This window comes from Aotus nancymaae, unplaced genomic scaffold (assembly GCF_030222135.1).
Source record: "Aotus nancymaae isolate 86718 unplaced genomic scaffold, 86718_ANA_hifiasm-v0.15.2.pri h1tg000007l, whole genome shotgun sequence".
Taxonomy (NCBI): domain Eukaryota; kingdom Metazoa; phylum Chordata; class Mammalia; order Primates; family Aotidae; genus Aotus; species Aotus nancymaae.
The window spans coordinates 28,449,030-28,475,165 of record NW_026988418.1 but is presented as its reverse complement, the minus strand read 5'-3'; the positions used below and the strand labels follow the sequence as shown (position 1 = coordinate 28,475,165).

Genomic DNA, 26,136 nt, shown 5'->3' with positions numbered 1-26,136 from the left:
GGAAGCAAAGTGCTGGGCACATGGATAGTGTGCTTGTTAACAAATGGTTGCTGCTGCTCTTGGTAGAGCTCACTTAGGAGCTCAGCTAATTTCCCAATTCAAAAAAAAAGCAGCAGGAGGCCAAGTGCGGTGGCTCACGCCTGTAATCCCAGCACTTTGGGAGGCCGAGGCAGGCAGATCACGAGGTCAGGAGTTTGGGAGCCAACATGGTAAAACCCCATCTCTACTAAAAATACAAAAATTAGCCAGGCATGGTGGCGTGCACCTGTAATCCCAGCTACTCAGGAGGCTGAGGCAGAAGAATCGCTTGAAAACAAAACAAAAAAAGCATCAGGAAGGAAAGGCCCACATCCACCCACATTTAATTCCTTATCTGGGTTTTTCTAAGAGTTTGGGGAGTCGCTGGTGCTATGGCAATTAAAGGTCAGCACGGGTGGTCACCAACTCTGCATTCTGGGCCCCCCTACCAACAAGGGAGCTCAACCCCAGCAGAGCACAGAACCTGGGCACAGCACAGCCACTACTTCCATCAGCTGCTTTCCCTATGGTTTTCAGTTTGCCCCTTTCATCACCTACCTGATGCTTTAATAGTAAAGCTCCTTAATCCACTTTCCTGATCCAGTTCAGTACCTTATCATGGTGAGGTTTTATTTGGGTTACAGATGGATAAATTCAACACAAAGACTCATTCCTAAGCTGTTGATAGTACAAGTGTACCTTGAGGCAGCAATATGGCACAACTTCCAAGGAATGAGTGCACATGCGGGCTGTGCTAACTGTAACTGAGGATCCAAATCAAGAAAAGTGGCAACGTTGTGCTATTTCCTGTAGTGAGTGCCCTTTTCCAGAAGCATTCAGAAAGACAAGACAATTACACCTTGGAAGGAGCTGGACTACATGGCTTCCAAGTCTGCAATTCAGTAAACATAGCTTTTATGCTTCACATTTACTAAATTGTTCACAAAGCATTTCTATACATTCACTTATCTCTTATTCTTCTCATTAACCCTATGAGGTGGACAGGGAAGTTATTGCCCTCAGTTTAATAGGTAAGTTGAGATTCAGTGAAGATCCACAGCACAATGCATATGACATCAGGTCCTTAGATTTCTACTAAAGTGCTCTTTCTATCCAATGATGCTGCTGTTTCAGGCATATTAAAAAGGAATTGTTAAAAAGAATCCTCCAGCCTGGGCAACATAGTGAAACCTCATCTCTACCAAAAGTACAAAAACTAGGTGAGTGTGGTGGTACACATCTGTAGTCCCAGCTACTCAGGAGGCCGAGGTAGGAGGATCGCTTAAGCCCAGCAGGTCAAGGCTGCAGTGAGCTGTGATTGTGCCACTGCACTCCAGCCTAGGTGACACAGCAAGATCCTGTCTAAAAAAGTGTGTGTGGGGGGATCCTAGCACAGTGGCTCATCTCAACATTTTGAGAGGCTAAGGTGGGAAGATCACTTGAGCCCAGGAGGCAGAGGCTGCAGTGCACTGAGATTGCGCCACTGCACTCCACCCTGGAAGACACAGGGAAACTCTGCCTCAAAAAAAAAAAAAAATCCTAAAAAATTATACCCCATCTGTCTTTCTTCTACCTAAAGAGCAGAGCACCATAGTGGCATCTTTAGCATCACAGTTACAATTTGTGGGGCATCCCTGATGTGCCAGATACATTACATGCAGAGGAAAAGCCAAAATTGTACAGGCTTGCAAAGGCCTACCCACCTGGGCCCCTGCCCTGCCACCTCTGACCTCAATTCTCTGTCCATGTCTCTGTGTCAGCCAAACCCGCATCCTTGCAGCTCTCAAGCAGGCAAGCATGTGCCCACCTTGGACATACACAGTTCATGTTCCCCCAGCTTTTGCTCCAGATACCCATGTGTATCCTCAGGTCCTCCAAATCTTGGCTCCAGTGGTGCCTTGTTAAGACTTCTCCAACAGTCCTGTTAAACTGCACCTCTACCACACGCCAACACTCCAGTCACCCTTTATTTTCTTTTTGTTTTCCTTCAGAGTATTCATCACCATTTGCCATATATGATTTATTTTTAAAGTGTTTCTATTCCCACCAGAAGTAAGCTAAATTAGAGCAGAACATTTTAAGTTCTTGTTTACTGCTAGATCCTTAGTGCCTACAAGAGGGCTTTGCACATAGTAGATGCCGAATAAAAATATTTGTTCAATGAATAAATATTATCTCAAAAGTCACAATAATTCTGCCAGGTAAGACTTGTCCCCATTTTAAAATTGTAAAAACCAAGGCTGGGAAAAGTGAAGTGACTTGCCCAAGATCACATAATAAGTGATGAACCTAGATTTAAATCAAGTGCTATTTGTCTCTACAATCACACACCATGTACCACGCCATATTGTCTTCCTCCTGAACGGAAAACTGCAGACCGTGAGAAGCAAATTCTCAGACAGGGAGAAATGCCTGATCCTGATGTCTGTGACAGGCAGCTTACAAAACAACTTGAGAAATCCAAATCTTGTATGGCTTCAGGAACAGCCTGATCCAGTGCTACACACACAGACCAGATTTTCTCCCCACATACACACAACAAATGTGCTGCACCCTGCTTTTTCCTTTTAGGATATCTTGAAATTTTTTTTCTGCATAATACATATTACTGTTTCATTCTCTTTTGCAGAGAGAGGGTCTTGCTTTGTTGCCTAGGCTGGTCTTGAACTCCTGGCCTCAAGCAATCCTGTCACCTCAGCTTCCCAAAGTGCTGGGAATCATTCTTTTTAATAACTGCAGAGTACGGCATGATTTGGATACAGCATAATTTAACCAATTCCCTCCTGATGGACATCCAAGTTGTTTCCAGTCATACTGCAATGAGCATCACTGCACATGACTAAGGGAAAGTTGACTCACAGTAATAGAGACCCAGGGGCAAGCTGTCTGCGTTTCAGGTCCAGTTAAGCCACTTACTTTGTGACCCTGGTTACTTAACCTCTCTGTGCCTATGGGAATAATACCTAGTTCATAAATCATTGTAAGAAATAAGCAAATTACTATATGGAAATTCCAGAATAGTGGCTGACTCCGGATAAACTGCATGGCGTGGGGTGGACAGTACTGAGAAAAAAAATGAAGGCAATGTGAGACTGGAGGTGAAAAGACAAACAGCAAGTTTGAGAACAAGAAAGACATGAAGGATAAAGATAGATCTGAGCTTTCAGAAAAGGATGAAAGATGCACTAGGAGATAGAATGATACCACCACCACCATCACCCAACATGAGACTTCCACACAGGACAAGGTCCTCGGTAACAGAAAAGAAAAGCAAACAGCATCCTAAGGGGAAATCTAGGTTTTATTACAGAAAGTGAAAATTCTGCAAATAGCATGTGTATGTGGTGAGGAGGGTGGGGGAAACTGTAAGGAAAAAGGATTCCAGAGGGTGCAGTGAGGAGGGGAATCAATAATAAAGAAACCAAAGCAGAGATAAAAGAAAAAAGAACAGGACGACGGCTTACCTCCCCCTTAACCACCACGCATCGCAGAAATGAAAGGCACAGTTGGAAGTGACTGGCCTCAAAGAGTGCCATTTTCAGGGCAAGTGTAGTGTCCTAGACACAGCCAGTGGTCACAAAGGCCCTGGGGATAGGCTAAGGCTGCCTTCAAGTTTGGGGTGCTTCAAAGTTTGGGGCGTGTCACAGGCCTGGGTGTCACAGGTCCTGAAGAGGGGCTCCCTCCCTCACTCTGGTTAGACATAAGGGCAAGGGCTCTACAAAGTGAGTAACAGTATTTACTCATCTACAAGACTCTTAAAATATGGATACTCAGCTGAGAGGAATGGCTAACACCTACAGTCACAGCATTTTGGGAGGATTTCACTTGAGCCCAGGATTTTGAGACCAGCCTGGGCAACAAAGTGAGACCCTGTCTGTATAAAATAATTTAAAATTATCCAGGTGTAGTGGTGTGTGCCTTTAGTCCCAGCTACTCAGAAGGCTGAGGCAGGAGGATCGCTTGAGTCCAGGAGGTCAAGGCTGCAGTGAGCCATGTTCGTGCCACTGCACTCTAGCCTGGGTGACAGAACAAGACTATCTCAAAAAAAAAGATAGAAAAAAAAAGATACTTTTCAGCCTACAGATCCTAACTTTAAGGCTTCAAGGCATACAATCTGAAATGGTGTCTTAAATGATGGATTCTGTAAGGTAGCATGGGAGCTTCAGCATTCTTTAAATTGATCTACATCCATTTCTCAAGTTGGGCTGAACAAATCAAAGCAATTCAGGGGTAATTCTCACACCAATCAGCTGCCAAGAACAGAATGTCAGATGAGATACAGTCAGACCAGCATATTTTAAAGCATTTATAGCTGAGGGTCATTATCCAGCCAGTAAGATCCCTTGTGGGCAGGATCACTAAACAAGTGGAGTAGAATGCATACTCATATTTTGTCAACAGGTGGCAGCATTTATAATTTTTCCATTTAGAAGAGAATTAGAAGTTGCAGGATGCTTTTACATCTACTAAAAGTAACACTTTAGTGTCCAAGAAAGGCTTTCTAAATGACTGACTAGCATTATTCTAGGTTCCTTAATTAGCCTATTTCAAATATGAATATATTCCATTAATTGTTGAAGGAGAAATGCCAAAAACTAACGTAAAATAAAGATCATGTTTAAGCGTGGATTGCTTGCTTTCCTCCCTTTAGCTCCACAGAGGGGACTGTTCCGTCCCCTCTGCATGCTTTCTTATCATGCCTCCACATCAGACTATCCCTATCCCTTATCCCCTAACCAAGCCTAGAAAAGCTGCTCCATTCTTTTCATTCAAACAGCCAATCTGGATTGAAAGCTGAAATTTTATATTTTTAAATTTCTTCTAGAATCTGTCTTGTTATGTCACTAATTATGGCATCTACAGGTTGTTTTTTTAGATTCCCCCAAAATATTTACTAGGTGCAGTGAGATACCATTAAATTCCTGACTGGTATCGTGTTCCCAGCAGTGCTGGTCCCTGGGCCTTGGCACCTGCTCCTCCCAGCCATGCCAAGAGACCAAGGAAGGGCAGCTCAAGCAGGAGGTGCTGTAGCAACAAGCTGAGGCAGTGGTGGGGAATAGAAAGTAGGACCCTTCTGTTTTTCTAATTTGGAGTGCATTCACTCTGCAGGAAGGGTGCAGAGCCAGAGTCCACCACCACATTCCCAGGCAACAAAGCAAACCCTCCGCCTAATGGAAATGAAAGGGCAGTTCGGAAGGGCAATTCTCAACATCCGCCTGGGGTTGGCAGCTTGTGAAAAGACTGCAACATCAGCTCCCTTCCTACCTCCATTAAGATCTGGAGCTAACACAGTTGCTTCGGACCGCCCATGTCTTCCCAGTTGTTGAGTAAGCAAGAACCAAGTTGCAAATGCAAGCCATTGTTCATGACTATCAATCACTGAATGATTAGCTTAAAGTTGAAAGCAGGTGGTTGGTTATTCTTCCACAGCGTTCCCTAGCCCAGGAGTTCAAATCATTCACATCACCAACTGGAAGCCGTAGTAGCAAATTAATCACCACCAAACCCTGCTTCATGAAGGCCTTTTCTCTCCCCTATCTTATACTTTCCTTATCTGTTTACACAAAGACCTCCATATTCCATGTCATCCAGTTATTATTAAAAGATGGTGAAAAGAAGCAGCAGCTGTCCTATTATATAAAAAAAGTCAAAAGCAACAAATACCAGCAAGGTTGCAGAGAAACAGGAACATTTATACACTGCTAGTAGGAATGTAAATTAGTTCAGCCACTGTGGAAAGCAGTGTGAAGATTTCCCAAAGAACTTAAAACTACCAGCAATTCCATTATTAGGTATATAAACTGTTCTACCAAAAAGACACAAGTACTTGTATGTTCATCGCAGTACTATTCACCATAGCAAAAACATGGAATCAACCAAGATGCCCATCAATGGTGGACTGGAAAAAGAAAATGTGACACACACACACACACACACACACACACACACACACACACACACACACCATGGAATACTATGCAGCCATAATAAGAATGAGATCATGTCCTTTGTAGCAACATGGATGCAGCTAGAGGCCATTAGCCTAAGAGAACAGAGGAACAGAAAACCAAATACCATGTGTTCTCACTTATAAGGGGTAGCTCATCATTGAATACACATGGACACAAAGATGGGCACAAGAGACAACAGGGGCTGCGTGAACCAGGACGGGGTGCAGGTTAGAAGGCTACCTATCGGGTACTATGCTCACTACCTTGGTGATGGGATCATCTGTACACAAAATTTACCCATGTAACAAACCTGCACATGTACCCCCTAAATCTAAAACGAAAGAAGGAAAAAAAAAAGGCAGCAGCAGCAGCTGTGCTCCAGATGTTGGCAACTGAAGTTTACGCTCCATCCTGTCACTCTGTGAGCCCCACACTCCCCACTGTGCTGAGAGCTCTAGAACCAACTTCCTGCTCATTAAAGCTCTCCGGGACACTAGTTATAGATCTCAGAGTTTAAGAGATTTGAAGTAAGTGGATTCTGCCCTCAGGAAGCTTGTAGGTTAATAGGAAAAGACCCCAAAGTTGAGGTGGGAGGATTCCTTCAGCCCAAGGGACTGAGGCTGCAGTGAGCTGTGATCATGCCACTGCATTCCAGCCTGGGTGACAGAGCAAGATGGAGGGAGGGAGGGAGAGAGGAGAAGAAAGAAAAAGATTTTAAAAACCTAGATATGCTACAATCACTACTTGGTGACCCACTGTAAAACAGAAGATAAGTACTCCAGAAAATGGTTTTAAACCAAAAGTTTGCATCTTCAAAGAGGCTTTGTGAAATAAAAGATAAATTCCTTCAGGTAGGAATTCTTGGGGAAATTCCCAAATGGCTTCACTGAAATCCTCTGGAATCACCAAACTGATTCTTCCTGAATGAGACACAGATGAAACTGTTACCTTATAACCCCTGTTTTTAAATAAGTTACACTAAAATCACTGAGCCCTTTTCCCATAAGGGAAAATACATATTCCACTGAGAAAGGAGCTGTCATCTGCAAACCCCTTGCTTAAACACTCTTCTGTTTGGATATTCTGGTTGTTTGTTTTGTTTGAGACACGGTCACCCAGGATGGAGGGCAGTGATGCAATCATAGCTCACTGCAACCTCCAACTCCTGGGGTCAGGGGTTCCTCTTGCATAAGCCACCACCCACCCAAGTAGCTGGACTACAAGCAAACATCGTCACACCAGGATTGTGTGTGTGTGTGTATCTGTCTGGCTTTGTTAACCAAGCAAACATCACCACACCTGGGGAGTGTGTGTGTGTGTGTGTCTGTCTGTCTGTCTGTCTGACTTTGTTAACCAGGCTGGTGTCCAACTTCTGGGCTAAAGTGATTCTCCTCTTTGGCCTCCCAAAGTGCTGGGATTATAGGTATGAACCACCCTGTCCAGCGTGCTTGCTTGTTCTTTGAATATAAGTCCCCAAAAACAAATTAGGGGAGAATTGATCCCACTGTATTTCAATTAAGATTAAAGAAATTTGTAAATGATTTCACCATATACCCATATTTCTACCCCCAGAACAGTAACAGAATCTAAGTATACCTGCTAAAGGCTCAGCTACAGATTGCAGGCATGACCTGTCTACAACTGGACATAAAAGTCTTTACTATATGCCAAACACTGCTACAGGTACTGGCAATACAGCCATGAACAAAATGGACATAACCTGGGCTTTCTGCAGCCTGCACTGGGGGTGGAGGAATAGGGGAGGAACGAAAAACCAAACATGCTGATAAATGCATAATGCCACATTACTGTAATGTAAGAAGAATGATGTGGGTAGACAGAATGGTACAAGACCTTCTGAGGAAGGGTTATCTGCGTAGGGATCTGTATCCGGCAATCCACACGGATATCTGGAGACAGGGCACTGCTGGTAGAGGAACAGTAAGCACGAGGGCTCACAGCACGGACGCAGGGCACATACAGGTAGAAAAATCATCAAGCGGTTACAGAATATAAACAAAGTTTTGTTCTCAACCACCCTCAAAATAAAAGGTATAAGTGTGCCTGAAAGCAGAATGAAACCCAGAAGCAAGAAAAATTTAAAGCAGAAAGTAGTCAATGTAATATCCAATATAACTAGTATTATTAAAATAGAAAATCTGAACAAATGACAAAAAGCATATATAATACAGGAAAACTTTCCTGAAAGGAAAGAACTGAATTGCAGATCAGGAGAACACACTCTATATAGGACATAAATAAATAAAAACAACATCAAGTTATTCTATTATACGTGGTGGCTGTGGGGGTGGGGGCGCGAGGGGTGGAATCACCTTGAAAAAGGCAGAAAAGGGCTGGGCATAGTGGCTTAAGCCTGTAAATCCAAGTACTTTGGAAAGCTGAGGCAGGAAGACTGCTTGAGCCCAAGAGTTCGAGACCAGCCTGGGCAACATAGCAAGACCCTGTCTAAACAAAAAATAAAAACTGGCTGGGCATGGCAGCGTGCCTGTAGTCCTGGTTACTTGGGAGGCTGAGGCGGGAGGATTCGGGAGTTTGAGAGTGCAGCAAGCTATTAATACGATTGCACCATCACACTCCTGCCTGGGTGACAGAGCAAGACCGTGCCTCTATTTAACAAATACAAATAAAATGGGGGAATCAGGCCAGAAGAAAATGAAACAATGGTTGCAATGTTTTGAAAGATACAACAACAACTCAAAAATAACATAGTTAGCTAATTGTTGAAAAATTATGAGCTCTTCTGTAGGGAGGGGAGAAGAGGGAGGGACAAAAAAAAATCTAACAAAATCCAGTCAACCCAGTGCTGAATGAAAAAGTTGTGTTAAACAGCAGTGTACCTTTACTCAGATGTAATTCATATACCAAACAATTCATTTATATATTCACAGAGATATAACCAAGAGATTATTCAAAATAAAACAAGAAGTAGAGGTAGGTAAAGGAACCAGTGCACAGAATTCACTAAAAATTTTTCAATGTAAGAAAAAAACTGAGGAATTACATTTGCAGAGAAAATTGTAATAATTTTTTAACGACAAAAGCGAACAAAAATTGAGAGGGATGAAGGGTGAGAGGAGGTTAAAGGATGTGTAAGTTCCCTCACGGGTTCACTGTAGAGAGACAATGCCTCCTGTTTAAATTTAAAATGTGAATTTAAAACAAAACAAAACAAATATGTCAGTCTCCTAGTGGCTTTTATAATATTAAAGAGCCCTCATAGGAATTAATATCCTTGGTGATGAAAAAGGATTTATCTGAAGCTCAGTAATAATTCCTTCAGGTTCACTTTAGTTTTGTTATTGTTAAATTTGAGTAAAATGAAGGCCGAGCACAGTGGCTCATGCCTGTCCTTCTAGCACTTTGGGAGGCCAAAGCAGGCAGATCACTTGAGGTCAGGAGTTCGAGAACAGCCTGGCGGCCAACATGGTGAAACCCCGTCTCTACCCAAAATATAAAAAAATTAACCAGTCATGGTGGTGCACGCCTGTAATCCCAGCTACTCAGGGGGCTAAGGCAGGAGAAATGCTTGAACCCAGGAGGCAAAGGTTGCAGTTAGCCAACATCATGCCACTGCACTCCAGCCTGGGTGACACAGTGAGAGTCCATCTTAAAAAAAAATGAGTAAAATTAAATACTTTTTTAAAAAGTATGATGCCCTGGTTGTTTCTGGCTGGTGGAATTTCAGGTGATTTGTTGCTTTCCTTTGCATTTTTCCATATGGCCTGGATGTTTTACAGTGATCACGTATTACAGAGAAAGATAAAATTAAATTCTCTGTAGTTTTCCACATCTCATTCTCCCTTTAGCCCTAATCAACGTGTGCATCTCTCCAAAATCTGGGTTCTCTTATTGGTGATAGGACAATTAAGAGTTTTGTTTTGGTTTAACAGAACAAGGGTGATTTTTTTTTCTTTGAGACAGAATTTTGCTCTTGTCGTTCAGGTTGGACTACAATGGCACAGTTTCAGCTCACTGCAACCTCCGCCTACCGGATTAAAACTATTCTCCTGCCTCAGCCCTCCCAAGTAGCTGGGATTAAAAGGCACCTGCCACCATGCCCGGCTAATTTTTGTATTTTTAGTAGAGATGGGGTTTCACCGTATTGGTCAGGCTGATCTTGAACTCCTGACCTCAAGTGTTCTACCCAATTCAGCCTCCAAAAGTGCTGGCATTACAGGTGTGAGTCACCGTGCCCAGCCAAGAGGGGTGATTTTATGCTCTGCCCACCTGTGCTTTATAAGGGTTGAATATGTTGATCCTTAGTCATTAGAATGACAGTGTTTTTTGTAAAGTTTCTCAGTAAGTTATTGCTGAAATGTTAAATCCTAACATCTACGTAAGTTTCAAAGTGTTTCTATTGTAGCTTAAAATAAATTATAATAAATAATATATGTCTACCAATTAATGACCTGTTTTCCAGAACTCCACTAAGAGTTTTACATTTGTTAATCAGTCCTCGCAAACCTATGTACGCCATGAACATGCTTATTTTATGGATGAAGAAAAAGAATCCAAAAAAGAAAACTTTGTTTGCTCAAGACTATACAATATGGCACAGTGGCCAATGACTGTAATCTCAGTACTTTGAGGGGCTGAGACAGGAAGACTGCTTGAGGATACGAGTTCAGGACTAGCCTGGGCAACATAGCAAAATTCCATTTCTACAAGACATTTTAAAATTAGCCAGGCAAGGTGGCATGCAGTTGGTAGTCTCAGCTACTCAGGAAGCTGAGATGGGAGGATTACTTGAACCCAGTTTGAGGCTGTAGTAAGCTATGATGGTGCCACTACACTCTAATCTGGGTGACAGAGCACAATCCCATCTTAAAAAAAAAAAAAAGGCCAGGCACAGTGGCTTATGCCTGAAATCCCAGCACTTTAGGAGGATGAGGCAGGCAGATCACCTGAGGTCAGGAGTTCGAGACCAGCCCGGCCAACATGGTGAAACCCCATCTCTACTAAAAAAAAAAATAGAAAAATTAGCCGGGTGTGGTGGTAGGTACCTGTAATCTCAGCTACTCGGGAGGCTGAGGCAGGAGAATTGCTTGAACTCGGGAGGCGGAGGTTACAGTGACCGAGATCGCACCACTGCACGACAGCCTGGACGAGAGACTCCATCTCAAAAAAAAAAAAAAAAAAAAAAAAGACTGCAAGCCCCTTATAAGTTATAGACTGGTATTCAGGTCTGATTCATAAACCCTACCATGTTAATGTCTTCTTAGCATCGTGGTTTGTGCATTGTAAGTGCACAATTGTTAAACTAGCAAAGTATGCCCTCGGATGCTTTGAATGATGTTTTGTAATGAATTTTCTTAATCCATCCAATTCCCAAGAATTGGATGAATTACTTGTTTCATGAATTCAGGCTCTCCTAATATCTAAAGTTAGGAGTTAAAGAGTTTCATCCTGTGCCTTACTTTATAGACTTCTAATTAAGCGGCAATAGCAAATGGGCTAGATGCATCTGAACACATAAGACAAGACATGCCCAGATACAGAGAAATCACAATTTAATGTCAAATGTAGATCTAAATTTAAAAGTTTAATAATCCAGTTAATTTTTTTTTTTGTTTGAGACAGAGTCTTGCCCTGTCGCTCAGGCTGAGTGCAATGGCACGATCTCGGCTCACTGCAACCTCTGCCTCCTGGGTTTGAGGAGTTCTCCTGCCTCGACCTCCCAAGTAGCTGGGATTATAGGCACCCGCCACCACACTCGGCTAATTTTTTTGTATCTTTTAGTAAAGACAAGGTTTCACCATGTTGGCCAAGCTGGTCTCAAACTCCTGACCTCGTGATCCCCCTGCCTTTGGCCTCTCAAAGTGCTGAGATTTCAGGCATGAGCCAGCACACCCGGACCACAATCCAGTTAATTTTTAAATGTTGGAAATAAAGCTTAAAAATATGTTGTTCCATTTTTAAACTCAAAGTTTTAAATTTTACTTTTAACTTCCCCTAACTCATTTTTAAATATTAACTTTGATGCTTACTCAACTCCATTTTTTAATTTGATGAAAGGTTTAACTTTTGCCCCCGTCCACTTGCCAGCCTCGTCAGCTCATGCTTTCAACTCCAGGGTTACCCAACTACTTGTGGTTTCCAGAACACATCATGTTTCATACCTCTAGAGCTTTTCCACATGATCTTCCCTCCCTCTAAAACGTACTTCATTCCAACCTTCCAAAAATGGTTCTTGGTCTCAGCTTCTCCAGGAAGGTTTCCTAATACCTGTCTCCCTCACCTTCAAAAGAGGGTCACCTAATTCCCTCTCTGTGCCAGACGTCAACTTTTCACTGCCTCTTCACTGGTGCTCCCAAGACCCTTCCTATTCTGCAACCATTTGTGCAGCTCCTGGACTATGAGGTCAGGAAGCATGCTACTCCCTCTTGGGAATGATGAATGCCTCATTTATCAAGACACAAAAAATATATACTCAATTTGTTTACTGATCCATGAACCAAGCTTTTCTAGGGTCTAGTCAAATATATGTATATATACATTTTCCATATTGTTCTTTAATATTGAAATCTAATCAATCTCTGAGACATACATAAAATAAGTCACCATTGTCTACTATACTCTGGTACAATTGTTCCTCACCCCCAAAGCAGCAGTCAGATGAATCAGAAGAAAGAAACTGGAAATGGACTTGGAGGACAGAAACGCAGAAGAGATTCCATATCAAATGAGAAAGAGAAGAGATCCCAGGCTTCACCACGTTTTTTAGTCAGCTACTCTGAGCTCATATTGACATCAAGGGTGCAGAACGCAGGAAAAGTCACTAAGAGAAAAACTGAGTTCCCAGGGTTTTGATTTAGATTAAAGAAACTAAAGATAACCCTCACTGCCTAGGGTAGCAAAAAAACTGAAAACAGCCTAGCGTGGCGGCTCACGTCTATATTCCCAGCACTTTGGGAGGATGAGGTGGGCAGATCACAAGGTCAGGAGATCAAGACCATCCTGGCCAACATGGTGAAACTCTGACTCTACTAAAAATACAAAAATTAGCTGGACGTGGTGGCACTGCCTGTAGTCCAAGCTACTCGAGAGGCTTAGGCAGGAGAATCACTTAAACCAGGGAGGTGGAGGTTGCAGTGAGCTAAGATTGCGCCATTGCACTCCAACTGGCAACAGAGTGAGACTCTGTCTGAAAAAAAAAAAAAAAAAGCTGAAAACACCACTGGATTCTGAGTATCAGGAGAGCCAGGCCCTACCTAGTCTCTTTGTTGCTCTACTGTGGTGTTTGGCCACTGTCTGGCACACAGCTGGTAATCAATAAATAGTTATAGAAAATTATGAATGCTTAGCACCAGAAGAAATTCATGCAATCACCTGGGAGCAATAAGGAGTTGTAATAGCTTCAGTGGAATCAGAAGCTAGATACAAAGTCTCAACAGGCTGCATACTTTGGATAAAGTGAAGCAGATGGCAGTGTGCCAAGATTTCAGGTCACGTGTGTGCAAAGTAGAAAAGTTCCTTTTTAAAGTTTCCTTTCTTGTTAAAGAATAAGTGTGCTAATAACTTCGTTAAGCCCTATCCTATGTAGCTGTTAGACATGCCATGCTTACAGGCACATAGTACATTCTATGTCCTTGTACTTTAACCAAGATTATCTGTGCTAGATGTCATAGGCATGTCCCAGCTCTCCACTGCTTTTACCTGTTTAGAAAACTTTTAAGTTGTTAGCCAATTGGGATTTTTTTTAGATTGTGAAGTCTGGTTCCAGCCAACAGAGATCAGATACAGCAGTAAAGACAACCCCAAATGCATAAGGAATAAATCTGTCTGCTTTCCTTTGTTCGTTGCACCACAGTGACTAGCAAGGGTACCCCTCCTGCAGTCCAGGAAGTAAAAGTTACGTTGCTGAAAGATCCTTTGTCTCAGTGCTAATTTTTCTTTGTGGCACCAAGCATCTGTTTCCAACATGTGTCACCCAAATGTCTCTTCACAACTTAACCCCACTAAATAGTGGTATTTCCTGTATAACTCAACCAACTCTGTTTAGAAAACTGTCACCTAGACAGGATGTGGTGGCTCACGCCTGTAATCCCAGCACTTTGTGGGGCCAAGGTGGGCAGATCACCTAAGATCAGGAGTTCCAGACTGGCCAACATACTGAAACCCCGTCCCTACTAAAAATATAAAAAATTAGCGGGGCATAGTGGCAGGCATCTGTAGTCCCAGCTATTCAGGAGGCTGAGGCAGGAGAATCACTTGAACTTGAAAGAGGTTGCACTGAGCCAAGATCACAGCACTTTACTCCAGCCTGGCAGCAAGAGCAAAATTCCATATTAAAAAAAACAAAAACAAAAACAAAAACTGTTACCTAGTCTTACGTGAGGTAGATACACTCTTTCTTCTTATTGGCCATCTTCTTCTAGAAAAGTCATTTGGTCTCTCTTAGAGCACTAACTTGAAATTAATTATATGTCTACAAATTATTTTATTTAAGAATGTCCAAATACTTAACAATTATGTTAGAAAGTATAAACATCCCTAATAGGAAAGTCTGAAATCCTCCAAAATCTAAAACTTTGAGCGCCAACATGATGCTCAAAGAAAATGCCTATTGGAGCATCTCAGATTTTACATTTTTTTTTGGATTAAGGATACCCAATGAGTAAGTATAAGGCAGATATTCTAAAATCAAAAAATCTGAAATCCAAAATACTTCTGGTCCCAAGCATTTTGGATAAGAGATAATCAACCTATATAACCAAACATAGGTCTTGGGTTTTACAATTCCTTCTTCCAACATGATAAAAATTGTCAAACCTGCTTTACAACACAAACTTAAAGACACAACATTCTGGGGAACACTGTTATGGTTATCTGGCTACAAAAATAATTTTTTATGTAAACCAAACTCAACAAGTAACTGCTGATCCTTCATGCACACCAAACACACAGTCATGAAATGCCTTGATCAAATTCTACCATCAAAGTTCAGGGGGGAAAATGCCAACTAAGAAAATAACATTCACTTAAGGGTCACTGTCCAAATTCTTTTCTTTCTTTTGGAGACAGAGCCGCATTCTGTCACCCAGGCTGGAGTGCAGTGGTGCAATCATGGCCCACTGCAGTCTTGACCTCCCCAGGCTCAGGTGATCCTCCCACCTCAGCCTACGACTAGCTGTGACTGCAGGCGTGTACCACCATGCCCAGCTAATTTTTCTATATTTTTGTAGAGAGGGGCTTTCATTGTGTTGCCCAGGCTGGTCTCGAACTCCTGGGCTCAAGTGATCCTCCTGCCTCAGCCTCCCAAACTGCTGAGATCACAAGCATGATCCACCACACCCTACTGTCTCCTCAAATCAGAATTTTGGATGATGAAAAAAAAAAAAAAGTCAGGCATATTTACATTGTCTTGGGGCATGGATAGAGTTTCCAGTAATGTAGTACTAAGACTAATCAACACACACCCATCTTTTTTCATGCAATCATTTTGACCAAAAATGTCACTCCTTCCTTGCAAAAACCACTCCACTTACCTCTTGGAACACCTCACCTGTACCATGTGTGGCTGAATATATGTCTCTGAACCCTCCTATGTCAGGAGCTCCTTGACAAGCTTAGTCTACCTCCAATTCCTCTTTTCCACACATTCTTCTTCACTGTCACCAGCTTAGTGCAAAGTTATCATACCTGTACTGTATTCACTTTAGAAATATCCAGGACCTATAGATGTAATAATTCTTGCTGAATGAACAGAGCTACAATGAGAGGGACAAGTCATGGGTATGTCAAGAAGGACAATCCTGCTGAGAAACCAAACATTTTAATTGTTCAATCCATGCTTGGCAGATACAGATGGCCACAGCACCCTAGTAGAGTTCCACAAATTTTACAACTGTTCTTCATTCTTTAGAAATCACAACTGCTTTAAACTTTCCATTCAACACACCAGAATATACATCACTGCCTTAGTAACAACCTGAGATAGAAGGGTTATGTGGTAATGATTTTTCAGTACTAAATATTTAAAGATAAATGAGTAAGAAAAACTACTGCCCTCCTACACATAAACACACACACACATACACACAGGAAGAAAGGGTCGAGTTTTTTTTATTAAAGCAGCATTTTTCAGTAACCTTCTAAACAAATCTATGATATATTTTATTATTGAAACATACCCTAGATTCACAAGGGCAACCAAAAAAAAATTACCCTTGGCATTTCCTAAAAGATGTGATTCAGAAGATATTTTTGGTTTTTTTCTGTAGACATATGTTGCCCAGTGGGATGTGACACTCTTCAGAGGTCTGAATCAGAAGGAAAAATGTGGAGACGATAAGGTCAGAGCTGTTATGTACTAGCCTCGTATGGTAAAACACATCCGCAAAATCAGGGCAAAAGACTCTGGCTCCAGCATTCTGAACATACACCTTTTACTCGGCTCCACCACCGACTCTGGGTGAGTGCGTAGCCAGGAACATCTCAAGTCTGAAATCATTTAGCTCTCAGGGAAAACAGAGGCACACACAAACACTGCACACATTCAAACAACTCTGACTTATGCTAAAAGCAGAACAGAATTACCTTCAGAAACCACTTGTTAGTGGTCAGCATTGCTCAGAATGAAACAAACAAACCAGGGTCCAAATACAACCATGGACTGAATGCTGACTCTTGTGCTAAAGGTTATCATTATTATCAATGAAAAGGATTAAATTACATTTCATTTACAATTCCAGAATTTAAGGCTGTTTTCTACAAAACCAAACTTTGAAATACCAATTTAAAATATTTTGATAGCCATCCCTAAAATCATATGGCAGATAATTCTACTACATCTTGGTACATGGAGATAAATTGGGACTGATTTGGAGAACTTCTAGATTGCTATTTTAATGTACAAGTAAGCAGTTAAGTTTTGAAATGAGAAAAACAGTTACTAATGCATCTCTCTCTATGGCTATATACCTCACTGCTGGCCTGATATGGTCCGGCTGTGTCCTCACCCAAATTTCATCTTGAACTGTAGCTCCCACAATCCCCAAGTGTCATGGGATGAACCTGGTGGGAGGTAACTGAATTACGGGGGCAGGTCTTTCCCATGCTGTTCTCATGATAGTGAATAAGTCTCATGAGATCTGATAGTTTTAAAAACGGGAGTTTCCCTGCACAAGCTCTCTTTGCCTGCTGCCATCCATATAAGATGTGACTCGCTGCTCCTTGCCTTCTACCATGATTGTGAGGCTTCCCAAGCCACATGGAACTGTAAGTCAATTAAACCCTTTTTCCCGTATAAATTACCCAGTCTTGCGTATGTCTTTATCGGCCACATGGAAACAGACTAATAGTCGACCCTTTTTTAAAAAAGGGAAAAATTAGCTGGTGCTGCAGCTCACACCTGTAATCCTAACATTTTGGGAGGCCAAGGCAGGTGGATCACCTGAGGTCAGGAATTCAAGACCACCCTGGCCAACTTGGTGAAACCCCATCTCTACAAAAATACAAAAATTAGCTGAGCGTGGTGGCGGGTGCCATTATCCCAGCTACTCGAGAGGCTGAGGCAGGAGAATCACTTGAACCCGGGAGGAGGAGGCTGCAACGAGCCAACATCGCGCCACTGCACTCCAGTCTGATGACAGAGTGAAACTCATCTCAAAACAAAAAGTGAAAATTTTGCTTTTTTTGGTGGGGGGGAACGTGTTTTCACTGTCACTGAGGCTGTAGTGCAGTGGTGCCATCATGGCTCACTGCAGGAAACTCCCGGGCTCAAGTAATATTACAGCTCAGCCTCCCAAGTAGTTGGGTCTACAGGTATGTGCCACCAGGCTCGGCATTTTTTCTTTTTTGTAGAAACAGGGTCTTGCTGTGTTGCCCAGGCTAGTCGCAAACTCCTGGCCTTAAGCAATGTATTTGTTTCAAATAACTGATTACTGTTCCTTAGTTAGTATTTCACCTCAAGATCACTTAGTAAGCAATAAACAGCATCTCTATGAAACAAACAAAAAAAAAACACCCGTTTTATAACAAAATTAGAAGCCTTGTGTATTATAATCCTCTGGTAGAATATGTCCCTTAAAAATTAAAGGAAACTAATTAGAAAAAAACTGCTGTCACTAACACAATAAACTTTTGAGAAAATAAAAGAGAAAGGAAAAAAGAAAAAAAGAGGAAAACCACTTTCCATATGTGTGTATACATATATAAATATACATGTGTATATACACACACACAACAACACACAAAAAAAGAATATTTCTTAAGGGTTGGGAGCGGTGGCTCACACCTGTAATCCCAGCACTTTGGGAGGCTGAGGTGGGCAGATCACTTGAGGCCAGGAGTTCAAGACCAGCCTGGCCAACATGGTGCAACCTCGCCTCTACTAAAAAAAAAAGCCAAGCATGGTGGCATGCACCTGTAATCCCAGCTATTCAAGAGGCTGAGACAGGAGAACTGCTTGAACCTGGGAGGTGGAGGTTGCAGTGAACCGAGATTGCGCCACTGCACTCCAGCCTGGGTGAGAGAGAGAGAGAGAGACTCTGTCTCAAAAACAAAACAAAACGAAAACAAAAAAACCAACTAAACAAAGAATATTTCTTACCCAACCGGAAAGCACTGTAAAGGGAAGGCAGTGCTGAATGTTTTTTCAGCAAGGGCAAAGCTGACCAAACCACAGAGCACTCACCCTCCCTCTGCTCCCCACATCCCCACTTGGGGTTCCCTTGGCTTGGATCCACTCTACCCATTTCCACCCACCATTTGCAGGATGCCTCTCGACAGCCATATGGACCAAGATCATGAGTCATCTGTCATCAGAATGCCTTTCTCGACCTTTCCACATTCAATCACCTTTAGCACACTCGACAGGCACGTCCTCCGCAGAGCATGTGCCTGTGTAACATAAGGAGGCTAAAGCTGAACATAGGAACCAGGCATCCCTCGCACTCCACACCTTGCCAAATGGATTTACTCCAGAGCTTTAAAGAAAAATCGCAACTGAAAAAGTGACCATATGGGTTTTCAAGGAGAAAAATACTAACCAAATCATTTGGGAGGCTGACGCACTTTACTAAAACAGGCCTATGATGTGGAAGAACTTCAATTACTCAGTCCTGAGGGGAAGACGAAGTCATGGCAAAAGCAAGCACTGAAGAGATAGAGAAAACATTCCATAATTGAAACTGACTTTTATTCTGCCTCGATAAATACTTTTAGAGCTATTTTTGAAGTGAACACTTTAAATAGTCACCCCCCACCCCAAAAATTCAGGACCTGTACATTAGTCATAACAAATAATGACAAACACTCATACAGCACTTACATAAAGCAAGCACTCTTCTGAGCACTTTACATATATTTGCTCACTTTGCCCCTCTTTGCTAATCTGTGTTTCATGAGCAATCAGAGGCCCAAGGTCACACAGTCTGCCAGAGAGTGGCAGAGTGGGGATTCAAGTCAGGCAGTCTGGCAGCATCAGGGTCCATGCTCTCAATTATTACGGTAACCCTCTTTCCAGAGGAGTTTAACACAGATGATCCTTTTTAAACACAGGACTTTTAAGTTCACTAAACCTACACTAATTCATTTTGCAAGGTGAGAGGACTTACATTTTAAAAATTTAAACTAGAGATACTGTTAAGTGGCGGCAAAGTCAAAGTTTATCAGTCGTGATAAATACCCACACAAAAAGCATTGGGGGGTGCTATGGTTTGAACGTTTCCTCCACAACTCATGTTGAAATTTAATTGCCAATTTAAAGGCATTGGGAGGTGGGGCCTTTAAGAAATTATCAGGTCATGAGGGCTCTGCCCTCATGAATGGATTAATGGGATTGTTTATCTCAGGAGTGGGCTCCTGAAAAAAACCTAAGTTTAACCCCTTATTCCCTCTCTTGTGTGAGCCTTCTCATCATGTGCTGCCTTCCACCAGGTTACAACATACAGCAAAAAGACTCTCAACAGATAGGAGCATCATGGTCTTACTCTTCCCTGCCTCCAGAACTGTGAGAAATAAATTTCTTTTCTTTATAAATGACCCAACCTGAGGTATTCTGTTACAGCAACTCAAAACAGACTAAGACAAAAAAAATGGATACCAAGGAATGGGGCTGTTTCCACAACAAACACCTAAAAATGTGGCCATAGCTTTGGAACCAGGTAATGGGTAGAGGCTGGAAGAATTTGGAGGAGGCAGCTAGAAACACCCTAAATTGCCATGAATGATGCATCAAGGGCAATTATGGTGAGAACTCAAAAGAAGAGGGGAGCTGTACGGAAGGTCTGAATTTTTAAGAAAACTTAAAAATTACTCAAGGGGGCCAGGCACGGTGGCTCACGCCTGCAATCCCAGCACTTTGGGAGGCCGAGGCGGGCAGATCACCTGATATCAGAGTTCAAGACCAATCTGGCCAACATGGCAAAATGCTATCTCTACTAAAAATACAAAAATTAGCTGGGCATGGTGCCATATGCCTATAATCCCAGCTACTTGGGAGGCTGAGGCAGGAGAATCACTTGAAACTGGGAGGTGGAGGTTGCAGTGAGCCGAGATCATGCCACAGTACTCCAGCGTGGGCGACAGTGAGACTTTGTCTCAAAAAAGAAACTACTCAAGTGGTCATGACCAGAACGTTAGCAGCAATTGGATACTACAGGCCATTCTGATGAGGTCTCAGACAGAAATGTAAAAGAAGGTATTAGAAAATGGAGTGAAGGTTATTCTTGTTAGACAGCTGCAAAGACCTTGGCAAATTATGTCCATGTCCTAGAGCTTTATGGAGTGCAAAACTTAAGAGCAATGAACTAGGATATGCAGTGGAAGAAATCTGTAAGCAGTAAAGCATTCAAGCTGCTGTGTGGTTACTTTTAACTGCATAAAATGAGATGTGAGAGCAGAGAGATGATCAAATACACTGAACACATGGGTTTGAACTCTGAGGACATACTTTATACCAAAATTTGTTCTTTTCTTTTGAAACAGGGTCTCACTCTGTCATCTGGCATCCAGGCTGGAGTGCAGTGGTGTAATCATGCCTCACTGCTGCCTCAACCTCTCAGGCTAAAGTGATCCTCCCACCTCAGTCCCAAGTAGCTGGGACCACAGGCACATGCCACCACACCTGGCTAATTTTTGTAGAGATGAGATTTTGCAAAGGTTGCCCAGGCTGGTCTCCTGGGCTCAAGTGATCTGCCCACCTTGGCCTCCCAAAGTGCTGGGATTACAGGTATGAGCCACCACATCCAGCCAAGGATTTTTTCAATAAATACAGTTGGCCCTCCATATCACGGGGTTCCACATTCACAGCCAAATGCAATACAGTATTTGTAGGACACAAAACCCTTGCACATGGAGGACTGACTTTTCATACCCATGGGTTTCACAGGGCTGGAGTATGCATGAATTTTGGTATGAGGGAGTGGTCCTGGAACCAATCCCTTCCCACACTGCTTACCCTCGGCAGATACTGAGGGATAACTATATAGTTAAAAGAGAAGCAAAACAGAAGAATTTGGAAAATTCTTGCATGGCCATGTAAAGAGTGGAAAAGTATGTTCAAGAGGGAATATTAAGTGTGTGGTCAAACGACCTATTGCTCAAGCATGGGTAGAAGAAAGCCAGGTGCTATCAATCAAGACAATGAAAGAAAAACCTCAAAGGCATTTCAGAGATCACTAGACTGCCCCTCCCATCACAGACCCAGAGCTCTAGGATGGTAGACTGGTTTCAGGAGATGGATAGCATTCCTTGGCCTCCCCAGCCATGACTCAAACAGCTTCAGGCATGGCTCCAGAATGCAAGTCCTGCAGGGCATGGCTTCTTCCGCCTAGATATCAAACAATGCCAGGGACTGCTTGGATGCCCAGACAGAGACCTATTGCAGGATAGAGCCACTGCAGACAGCCCCATTAGGACAATGCCCAGTGGAACTGTGGGGTCAAGGCTGCCACAGAGTCCCCACTAGGGCAATGCTTAGTGGGCCACTGTCAACACCCCAGAACTGTAAATCCACCATATACAACTTCAACCCATGAGAGCTGCAGAGTGGACTGAGCCAGCAAAGTCACAGGGGGTGGGGCTTCTGAGGCCCTGGAGCCCAACTCCCATCCCAGTGTGCCCAGGAGGCAGAATGTGGGGTCGATAGAGATATTCTCCATCTTTATGACTTAATGTCTCCCCTGTTGTATTTTGGACTTATCAGGGACCACTTACTCCTTTCTTCTTGCCTATTTCTTCTTTCGGAATGGTAATGTCCATCAAACACCTTCCTACCATAGCATTTTGGAAGTAGATGACTAGCATTGAATTTCACAGGCTCACAGCTGAAGGGAATTTGTCCCAGAATGAATTATACCTTATAAATCTCACCCATGTCTGATTCAGATTGGACTCTTGAGTCTAGACCAAGTCAAGACTCTGGGGGCTACTGGGATAGAATGAATGTATTCTGTATATGAGAAGGACGTGAGTTGTTTTTTGTGGGGAGGTGGGTTGGGGCAGAATGTTAAGGTTTGAATGTCCCCTCCAAAACTTAAGTTGAAATTTAATTGGCATTGTTATGTTATGGAAGATGGAGCCTTTAAGAGGTCATTAGGTCATAAGGGCTCTGCCTTCATGAATGAATGAATGCTCTTATGAGAGAAGGGGGCTCTAGATAAAACAATGGGCTCCTGATAAAAGGGTAAGTTCAGCTCCCATTCCCTCTCAGAGGCATGCACTTCTTCCCCATGTAATGCCTTCTGCCAGGGATGGTGCAGCAATGCTCCATCAGATGCTGACACCATGCTCTTGGACTTTCCAGCCTCTAGAAGTGGTGAGAAATAAATTTCTTGTCTTTATAAATGGCCTAGTTCAAAACATTCTGTTGTAGCAGCAGAAAACAGACTAAGAAAAGGGCTAACTTTTGTGGGTTAAAAGTAGAGTCTAGAGAAATTAACAAGCCTAGGTTATGAAACTCTATACTACCCTCTCTAATGTAGAAAGGGTTATGAAAACTAGGAAACTCAAAAAGCCTGGAAGGCAATAAAAGAAAACCCTGGGGCTGTAGTACCTAACATCAGCCACACCTCCTATCAATTCTTTCTCCTCAATTCACTCTATTATGAATGGTGCCTCCCTCTTCCATCCCACTGCTATTATTGCTTAAATTCAGGCCTTCAGCATCCCTTAGTCCAGTTATTCCAGTGATCTCTGGTTTGTAGTCACAACTCTCCTCCATGCCCCAGCACCTAATCTTTCCTGTGCTGCTAATGGAATAGTCTTTCTGAGAGACAAATGTGATATTACACCCCTACTTAACAACTCTTCAGTGCTTCAAAAAGCCAACAAATTCCAGTTCCACCATCTTTATGCAAAATCAAAGGCTATCTACTCCAGGATTTCCTCTGCAACCTCTGCTTGCAGGCTCAGAAAAATACTAAGATAACTCAATCCCCTTTCACTCTGTTTACACTGTCTCTCTGCTGGAAAAAAAAAAAAAAATCTACCTTCCCTATCCCCATTCATCCACGTGAGGACCATTTATCTATTCATCACTTTCCATACAGTTCTTCCAATCCCTCCTCCTACCAACAGAATAATTTTCCCCTTTGTGTCCTCAGAGTACCACATATATAATGATTCTTTTATAGTGTCAGTAATAGTGTCTTCCTATTTACCAATAATGTTGAAATAAACCTCCTTGCATCTTTAGGCAGAAATCCAGAATGGAACTGCTGGATCAGAAAGTATATATAATGCTAACTGCTCTCCAAAGGTTGCTCATTTTATACTTTCAGCAATATTTGTTTCCTACACATTCAATAAAGGATTTTCCAATGTTCTTTCTCTGTTAATCTGACAGGTGAAAAATAATAACTCATAGTTTTATTCTGTGTGTCCTGTGGTGAATGAAAGAACATCTGATTGAAGAGGAGTTATACTCAGGATGACTTATGGAAAAAAAAGGCCGAAGCAATAACAGAAATTTGGTGACGATTTGCTTCAAGTCAGTGCTTCTCATGATGGTGATCTGGAGACAGAAGAAATAAGAGGCTTCACCACGATGGGTTCCTATCATGTTGCCAAATTACAATACTAAATAAATGACAGAAAGTTTAGAAAATAAGGCATTTTCCAATCTGTAATAAGGCATTTTCCAATCTGTAAGAAGTTAAGAGAGTGTGCAAGACCTTAACCGACAATTCCCAGAAATCCAGTTTACTCACAGCTTCAACTCACCATCGAGGAGCCAGTGCTGGCCACGCCTGTTCTCCAACTCGGACATCATTAGGCGTGTGATCACATGGTCTGGAACCAAAAGACTTTTCTCTATGTACTGCTTTGCCATCTCACCAACTTCTATTAAAAAGACAAGAAAAAAAGAGATATTCAAGAAAACTTCCCAAACAAAAAGCTCACCAACTCTTTTCTGACAGTTTTGCCTTCTCTCCATCCTTCTTGATATGGGAGGAAATTTTTAGGTAGTTGTAGGTATGTTTTTAGTTTTTAAAATATTCACCTCAATAAGTGGGACTGTTGCTTATTTTACACATTTATCTCCCAAAAAATTATAAAAGCAGCTCTTTGAGACAGCATAGTACCCCTCTCCCCAACCCATACCAAAAAAAGGAAGAAAGAAAGAGTGGCCAGGTATGGTGGCTCATGCCTGTAATTCCAGTACTTTGGGAGGATGAGGTGGGAGGATCACTTGAGCCCAGGAATTTGAGCTTGCAGTGAGCTCAAGCTTACTGATTGTGCTACTGCCTCCCAGCCTGGGCAACAGGAGGAGATCCTGTCTCCAAAAAAGAAAAATACATAAACTGGGCAAGAAAAAAAATAAGAATAGAAAATAAAGTCAAGAAGAAGGATGATACATAAAAGACTGATAGAGAGAAACCCTGGATACTTCCTAGAGGTAAGCCACAAATTGGGCACTGTGCCTGTCAACAGTTTATGGTAACAAGAAACGTGATCAACCACACAATGTACAGAAGACTAGAGGAAGATGAGAAGCACAACCATTCCTTAGAGAGACCAAAGGAAACAAGTTCCAGTGGTCTAAAAAGAATGCCACATAATACAAACAACAACAGCTTTATGTCTTTTCATGAACTTCAATATAAGAAGACGGCACCTTGCTGACACAGCTGTAAAAGCAACTCAGTGTTATTAGTGGAATGCCAAGTTCATAAAAGGATGTGAAGTTTTAACAAAACCACATAAATACTTTCAGGGGAAAACAGCTTCTATCTTCATTTAAAATACTAATTTCCTATATGTAGAAATTGTGAGTTGCATTTAGTAAAACAAACTATCAGTTTAAATCTGTACATTTCCAAGAACTAAATTTGTGTTTTATTTTTTTAACTACAAGTGAAATCCTCTGCTCTTGGGGTAACTGATAATGAATGCTTAGGAATCACATTCTAGACAGACCAATTCAGTTCTTTTAAAACACAAAGATCCAGGTATGATGGCTCATGCCTGCAATCCCAACACTTTGGGAGCTTGACGATCACCTGGGATTATGAGTTTGAGATCAACCTGGCCAACATGGCGAAACCCTGTCTCTACTAAAAATACAAAAATTAGCCAGGTGTGGTGGTGGGCGCCTGTAATCCCAGCTACTCAGGAGGCTGAGACAGGAGAATTGCATAAACCCAGGAGGTGGAGGTTGCAGTGAGCCAAGACTGCGCCACCGCACTGGGTGACAGAGCAAGACCCAGTCTCAAAAAAAAAAAAAAAAAAAATTAGCTGGGCATGGTGGTGGGCTCCTGTAATGTCAACTGCTCAGGAGGCTGAGGCAGGAGAATCACTTAAACCCAGGAGGCAGAAGTTGCAATGAGCCAAGATCATATCACTGCATTCCAGCCCAGGTGACAGCGAGACTCCATCTCAAAAAAATAAGTAAGTAAAAATAAAAACACAAAGCAGAATTATATTACTAGAAAAAGGCTCAAGAATCATTTGACACCACTTACTTTTTTTTTTTTTGGCTACAGAGTCTCACTCAATCGCCCAGGCTGGAGTGCAGTGGCGCAATCTCGGCTCACCACAACCTCTGCCTCCTGGGTTCCAGCGATTCTCCTGCCTCATCCTCCCGAGTAGGTGGGATTACAGGTGTGCATCACCACGCTCAGCTAATTTTTGTATTTTTAGTAGAGACAGGGTTTCACCATGTTGGCCAGGCAGGTCACCAATTCCTGACTGACCTCAA

The 26,136-nt window shown here is 42.4% G+C and overlaps 1 protein-coding gene across 6 annotated transcripts in view; it reads right to left on the bottom strand.

Annotated features, from left to right (window-relative positions):
• AK4 (adenylate kinase 4) overlaps positions 1 to 26,136 on the bottom strand; it is an 81,924-nt gene that overhangs the window by 16,252 nt on the left and 39,536 nt on the right. For all 6 annotated transcript variants that reach the window (XM_012442786.3, XM_012442787.2, XM_021667722.2 and 3 more), the window contains exon 2: positions 24,159 to 24,278. In XM_012442786.3, the coding sequence (XP_012298209.1) occupies positions 24,159 to 24,278 (120 nt within the window). The remainder of the gene's footprint in view (positions 1 to 24,158; positions 24,279 to 26,136) is intronic.